Below are 7166 nucleotides of genomic sequence, written 5' to 3' on the forward strand. Positions count from 1 at the left end.
TGGCTGAACACATGTGCAGAAAACAGCCAAACTGTGATTAGAAGGATGCTTTGCCAGACAACGAGATGTAAGTAAGGCTCCTCTGGTTGGCTGAAAAAGAACCCAAAGGGAAACTGAAAACACGTTCATCAAACAACCATAATTTCATGTTTAACCAATTCAGATTGTCTCAAGAAAAAACAATCAGGTTTTCTGGCACAGTCTCGTTGCTGCTGCAAGTGGTGCTTATGTGCGAAGAGGCTAGCCGCTCTGAGCTAAGCTTCGCCTGTCATAGCTTTGATGATTTGTCTCTAAAATGACCTAAAATGGGCAAAAAAAATCCCACCAAGCTGTTGTAAGGCTGCTGTGGCGTGTGTGTGTTTGGGTGTGTGTGTGTGTGTGTTTGGGTGTGTGTGTTTTTAGTTTCAAGGCAGTTCATTAACGGGCGTCACACGGTTTTAATTTGTGGGTTTTATTAGCCGATAAACACACAGACACAGTATGTTTAGCCTGCCACTCAGGGTGTGTGTGTGTGTGCTTAAATATTGAATTAGGTAAGAGGAGCACACGATCAGCCCTCTAACAGACAGGATAAGATAATACTGTATCTGAGATCAAATGACTTTTCTTTAATTATTCACGCCTCTCTCTTCTGATGTCTTTCTTTTTCCATCCTTCTTTCTATTTTCCTCCACCTCTTCCTCTATTAATTTGATCCTCTGTTGAGTTCTCCTCTTGTTTAATGTTATTGATCATAAATTTACTGATTATTGAACGTTAACTAGTTTTCTCCTGTTTCTTTTAAAGCTTCGTTTTGGTCCAACAGTATCATCTGCAGGCCACTGGTGGTATTACAGCCAGGCACACTGGTCCTTTTTTTTTGCTGTGAGGATTTGAGAACCTGAAATTTAAACTGATCGACGGTTGAATTTATGTCCTAGAGGTTCCTTTTTCACATTTATTTAATTCTTTAAGCACAAGAGCCAGTGAAGCTATAAAAAAACCCCAAAAAGTTAAAACAGCCAACATTTGAGGAATATAACACAGAAACATATTTGTCTCCATGTCACAAATCATCTCAAAGATTCCACAAATGATGAAATTCACTGTTTTTTAAAAGTAAGAGAAAATTTTAATATCTAAATATCTGTGCTATAAATGATCTTAGCAAAATCTCCAGAACAACTATTAAATGGACCTTGCGGTGACACGATGTCAACATTACACCAATATTTAAGTCGTGAACAGAGCATTTTGTGAGCATAAACTCTTAAAAAAACTCATCATACTGTAAAAATGCTGAATAAAAAGGATGAAAAACTAATAAAACATGCAGCAGTTATAAGTCTTCTCTTACAGATCCTGTTACTTCTCACTGTTACTGAACATTTCAATACATAATAGAATAGAATACTGTCAACCTTAAGTCGAAAATTGTTTTTTGCTCACCAAGACAAAAAAACAGCACAAGAACATTTAGGATAAAATAAACAACATGACACAAATGTGTGCAAATAAAAAAATGTAAATAAAAAAAATACAAATGAAAGACTTAAATCATCTTTTTTTGTTGTTGTTGAAAATGCCAGTTTCTAAATCTGCACTTATGGGTGTTTTATAGGTTTAACAGGTAGCACCATAAGAACAGCCTTTGCATCTTTGCTCCTGTTTTGTTTGCATTTTCCTCGCTTCTGTTGTTGCTCTGCTTCCCATCGTGGTTCACTTCACCTCCTCGTGACATCCTAGAAAAATCACCAGAAGTCCTGCATGACTCAAACTTCCCAGACACCTTGGCAAGACGTCTGCATCCAAACCGTGGACGGCTCGCAGGATGGTCTGGCTGCAGGTCGAAGGCCGAGCATAGCTCAGCAGTTGGAAGAAAAAACGGCAGGACCACACACACACACACACACACACACACACACACACACACACACACACACACACACACACACACACACAGACTATTCGTCCTTTGATGAAAGCCTGGCAGCACCAACAGCACCAAAATGAAGCTTTGGATGGAGTTAATCTGTTAGGTAACGGTTTACCCGAAAGCATTACTCATCACCATTGTTACTCTTCAAACACTGCGGACTCGATCAAGAAGACAGATAGAGGAAAAACAAACATCTTGTACTTTTCCTCTCTGATTCATGCCGTCGCCGGTGGTGGAAGATAACGAATTACAGTCACCAGCCTGGACTCCCCAGAAAAACAGCATACGTCGTCTGAGCAGGCACCTTGTAGCGACCCATGTTTATATTTATTGTTTGACCGACCGTGTCAAATAGTTACTCCTCTTTTATGAGTCGCTGGCCTCTCCAATGATCATATACGTTGTTTTTCCTCCTCCAGAGCCATAGAAGACATTAAACTCCTGTTTTTAACATGAAGTGTAAAATTGGTGTAATGTCCCCTTTTAGCTTCTTCCATCAGGTTGGACTCATTTACCCATAAGTCAGTGGAGCATTCATTACATGTGAGCCCACATCACTGGTTGTAGCGAGCTCAAAACATCAACTGTGAGCAGGTCAACCTCAAAAAGAGGCCTGGACAGGTGAAAATATCCCGGATTTCACGAGAAAAAAAGAATAAAGACCACAGAAAAGCCAGTCATTGTCACCTTGTCATAGCGTCTCACTTTCATTCAGGTTGTGTTTTGTTGCTGGAATCAATGGAAGCATATCGCTGCCGTTACTTTACTGCTTGTACACACCACTTCATTGCTGCTGCTGTGAGGCCAAAATCAACACAGGTACATAAACACATTTTCCCTTTCAAATATAAATGTCACCTTCAAAGTGTGTAGTATATGATTTGGTAGATTAAAAGTGTGTTTTATACTTTTGCTTTTCCCCAAATTAGACCCTGAAATGCACTGAAAATCAAAATTTCTAATAAGTGCAGTACACCTGCTTGACCAGTAGATGGAGTTTAAGCACCTTCATCATCCTGAGACCAAACCACACAAAAATAAATCACTACATTGTGTCAAAAAGTGTAAACTTTAATCTTATGAAGTGTTAGTATGTAAAACTACTCAAGAAGAGATTTTAAGTAAACATATAAGAAGACAGTAGAATTGTTCTTGTTCCAGACTATTTCTTCCTGTAGAAAACAGCAATATTATTGCAACTAAGTGTTCATTTTCATTTTTTTTTTATCTGTCTGTGGTGTTTTGGACCTCTAGGAGCCTTTCCTCTTTTCTGTCTATTTTCTGAAAAACTACAAAACAATGCTCTGAAAGAAAAAAAAATGCAGAAAAACATCACTGTGGGTTCAATTCAGGTTGGAAAATTACCATTTTAACTCTCCTGGCCAAGTGTTTACACACATATTATTCCTCACAGCTGATTCATAACAGTGTGGTATGTTAGTCAGAGTCAGTCTATTATGAGCTTAAAGTATTACAAACAACCAGGCTGGAAAATCACCAGCAGCCAAGAGTTAAGACGGCTGTAAATGTTTACCAGCGTCTGCTAAATTGGTTAGGCCTCGCAGCCACTTTGGCAGGACGTTTGTTTTGCTGTAAAAATCACATTCGTCTGGTGGGAGAGTCACAGGAGATGTAAAGTTTGAGGAACCGGCGGCATCTGAGAGGGCAGTTGAAGCTTTTAATGCATTGGGGATGTGAGATGCTGCAGAGTCTCTGCAGAGAGAGCTATGGCGTCATATCTAGTGGGGATGCCGCTTAATTTTAAGGCAGCTATTCCGCAAATGGAGCCATTTGGTGTATTTTCATGAGCGATCAAGCCATCTTGGAAGAATCATTCAGAGAGCGAGAAAAGTGCTGCACATCCTCATTTTCTTCATATTCAGTTCTGCTCTCAGGGCGTTGCTGGTGGGAATGACAGGAACAATGATCAATGAAATAATGAAAGTAAGTGAGGCTCCCTCTGGGTCACTGGTGGGCATTTTTTACTCCAATTAGATATTTCTCCTCACAAACAGTCACATTGGCACGAGCTGGGATGTGAATATCCTTGCTAGTAAGTGGTTTAGCTGGATAATGTTGCAGGTTTACAGGGAAAGGCTGACCTAACTGACAGACTCACATGCCAAACTGTTTTGTCTTGCTGCTCCTTGCTGGCAGCGATGTGCAAAGTTGCTTCAGCTTTAGGAAATTGGTTACTTTCAAGAAAAATGATTAAAAAAAATCTTCCTTCATGTCTCCTCAGTGGAACGAAGCCACAAAGCTCTCCAGTCCTCGACAGCGCAGCTCAGAGCTGCTGTTTCTTTATTCTTCCTCTTTGACCTTCAGAGGTTCCCGGCTTTGGAGCGCCGTGTCAGAACCCACAGACCCGTCGTCGTCCATGTCGTCCATGTCGTCGTCCGTCTCATTGGTGATGTATGAGCCTTTATGTCTGGACAGACACCACAGCAGCACAGCGATGATGCAGATTACGAGCAACAGAGCTGCACCAACTATTCCTAGAAGGTGGAGTATAAATGTCAAGACTGGGGATGACCGAAAGATTTCAAAATCCAATTTAACAACCATGTTTCAGAGAATACAGGATCAAACTCAAATTTGTGCAGTCAAGCTACAGTTTTGCCTTTAAAGTCTGGATTGTGCCATTTTTTCATTATTTATAATCAAATAATAAATTTCTGCATTTAAATGATGCATTAAAAACTCATTTAAAAATGTATCAAGCTTTCCAATTTTTAATTGAGAAAAAGTTAGCTCAAGTAAAGATCTTGAAAGCCAGTTGTTGTGGCCAAATCAGGGTGATAATGCAGCTTTAAATGGTGTTATTCTGAGATGCACTGTAGAGGGCGTTAAAACAACTTCAGGAATAAATCTGACCTGATTCTACTGTCTGTCTCTAAGCTGTTAGCATCATTAAATATCATTAGGGAAAAGAGTTCACTTCTCACCTCCAATCAAGACTGCAAAAGCTCCATCGTCTGCTTTGATACCTGGAAAAATATGAAGCGAATACAATAAAAATACATTTATTATCACTGAGTAAAGTGCATTTTTTTAAAATCTTGGCTCAGAAGCCAACCATGCATGGTATTCAAACGCCCTCGGTCTATTTTAAATCCTCAGTGTGTGTGCAGAGACGAGGTGACAGAGGTTTTACACTTCAGGGCTAAACAGGGCTCGAGTCCTTTCACATAAGGTCCCTTTACACAAACCGTCACACGATAGCCAACAAAAAATAACAACCCTTGAGGGAAATCGGCCCCCACACCTGTTCAGTCTGATGAACCTGGCGCAGAAACAGAGATAACAAGACATTTACTTGACCATGAAAAGTGCTAACTTGGGATAAAGGCTCTTAAAAATGTAGAATTTAGCGAAATCCAAAGTTTAAGTGACTGATTATATTACAAGTAGTTATCTGTAAATGAAAAACATGTTGGTTGGCTGCAGTTTATCTATTTTTTAAGTGCTGTATTATGGGGTTCTACGATTTGAACATTTGTCTTTGATATCAAAGGAAACCTTTAAACTCCTATTTTTGTCCAGTTTTGCTGGAGTCCAGTTTTGCTGCATGTAACTTGAACGCAGCCTTATATTTTCGTCTCCTCTCTGCACGGTTAACAAAAATCTGATTCAGACATCAGACTTTTTCTCCACACGGATCCCCAGCTAGCGAGCAGCTCTCTGGCCCTGTGTGGCCCCGCCGTGGAAACGAGGGCCAGCGGGTATCGGCGTTTCAGCTCTTATCTCCACAGCGACAGGCCCCGGAGGCGTCACACTCGCTCCTTCCCATGCTCCTCTCTGACATGAGGCTGATAAGACACTCCCTGCTTAACACCAGTGCTGGGCCAAGCATTGACAGCCTTTGCTAAAGTAAAAGTACCTGCATCACAATGTACAAATACTCAAAAATATCATATATGTTGTATGATGCAGTTCTCTACTGTACTTTTGCTTCTTAGAAGTACATTTTTGCAACTTTTCCGAAAGCAGAACATATGAGCATTTCTTCCCTTACTGCTAGTTTTGCTGGTTCAGTCCAGTGGTTCCCAACGTGAGACTGAGGCCCCTCCAGAGGGTCACCAGATAAGTCTGAGGGGTCGTGAGTTGACCGATGGGAGAGAAAAAAGTTCTGATGCGCAAATCTGTTTTCATTGTTTGGACTTTTCTCTAATCTTGTCATTTTTTGGTAAAATATTGGCTAATTTGACCTGTTTGGGCCTAAAAAAGTTTTTAAAAGTCTCATTAATATAATTTTCCTGATGTCTTCGAGTTCCTCATTTTTTGCCGATTTATGTCACATGATCACACTGATGTGCACATGCGTACCCTTCGTCACAGCTGTGGTCTCAAACACAGTTAGAGGAGGCGGAGTTGCAGGAGCAAAAGTCACGTAAGCATCCATGATGATGTCGACCTGAGCAGAAAAATTAAAACATTCAATTATTTATGGGAGACTATTTATCAAATATTCATAGAAATTGAGGAAGAGGAAGAGCCATTTGTTTGATTTTTCCTCCTATTTGTGCAGCATCATCTTCTTTGAAGTTCATAAAAAAGCATAACTTGGCACAATAATTATGCAGCTTTGTCATAACTGCTGCAACTTTTCAAATATCTGCGAGATGTTTTTCACAGATATGAACTAAACCAGCACCTGCTGTGGATCTAAAAACTGGCTGCTGCAGGATTGTGTTCATTCAAGTTCTCTGCATCTGTACAAGTGATGTTTTTATCTTGCAAAACTTCAAGTGCAGCAATTCAAGGAATGCGGTTTTCCACTTACTGAACTGTGAGCTTGAGGGAACGACTCCAAATGGATCCAAAGTGTTTGTACAACAAGAGTCACAGAACTGTCTCTGAGCTGCAGAGCATTCAGGTCATTTTAATCTGATTTTATTCTCTTCTATCCAAACCTTTTTTACCTTTCTGACACGTCCCACTCTAGCAAGTTAGATTTAGTATGGATGCATGACTTTACCAGCACTGTTTCACAGATTAACAACTGTTTACTCGATATGACAGAGTGAAGCAAGGATGCAACAGCTGTAACTGGCTGCCTGTTTCAACATATAATATCACAATATTTTAACAAATGACAGAGAACAAAACCCCCCAAAACTCACCAGCTCTGAGAATCTGCAAGCAGCTTTTCATTTCCGAAGGACAAGAAGAAGAAGACGAAACACAACAGAGCCTGGACAAAACACACACACACACACACACACACACACACACACACACACACACA

At 40.3% G+C, this 7166-nt stretch overlaps 1 protein-coding gene across 1 annotated transcript; it reads right to left on the reverse strand.

The window, feature by feature from the left end:
• Positions 1-547: 547 nt before the first annotated feature.
• LOC121627406 (small cell adhesion glycoprotein homolog) lies at positions 548-7166 on the reverse strand. The gene is made up of 4 exons (XM_041966303.1): positions 7042-7166; positions 6245-6332; positions 4864-4905; positions 548-4413 (listed from the first exon to the last, which is right to left on the reverse strand). Exons 2-4 carry the CDS (start codon positions 6318-6320, stop codon positions 4220-4222), a joined length of 312 nt encoding a protein of 103 aa, XP_041822237.1. The 5' UTR covers positions 6321-6332; positions 7042-7166; the 3' UTR covers positions 548-4219.

Source organism: Chelmon rostratus, chromosome 24 (genome assembly GCF_017976325.1).
Source record: "Chelmon rostratus isolate fCheRos1 chromosome 24, fCheRos1.pri, whole genome shotgun sequence".
NCBI lineage: Eukaryota > Metazoa > Chordata > Actinopteri > Chaetodontiformes > Chaetodontidae > Chelmon > Chelmon rostratus.

Coding starts and splice junctions, on each gene's coding strand:
- LOC121627406 (XM_041966303.1), bottom strand. CDS start 6,320: ATGGATGCTTACGTGACTTTTGCTCCTGCAACTCCGCCTCCTCTAACT. Junction 4,906..6,244: donor GACCACAGCTGTGACGAAGG/GTACGCATGTGC, acceptor ATATTTTTCCAG/GTATCAAAGCAGACGATGGA. Junction 4,414..4,863: donor TTTTGCAGTCTTGATTGGAG/GTGAGAAGTGAA, acceptor TCCACCTTCTAG/GAATAGTTGGTGCAGCTCTG.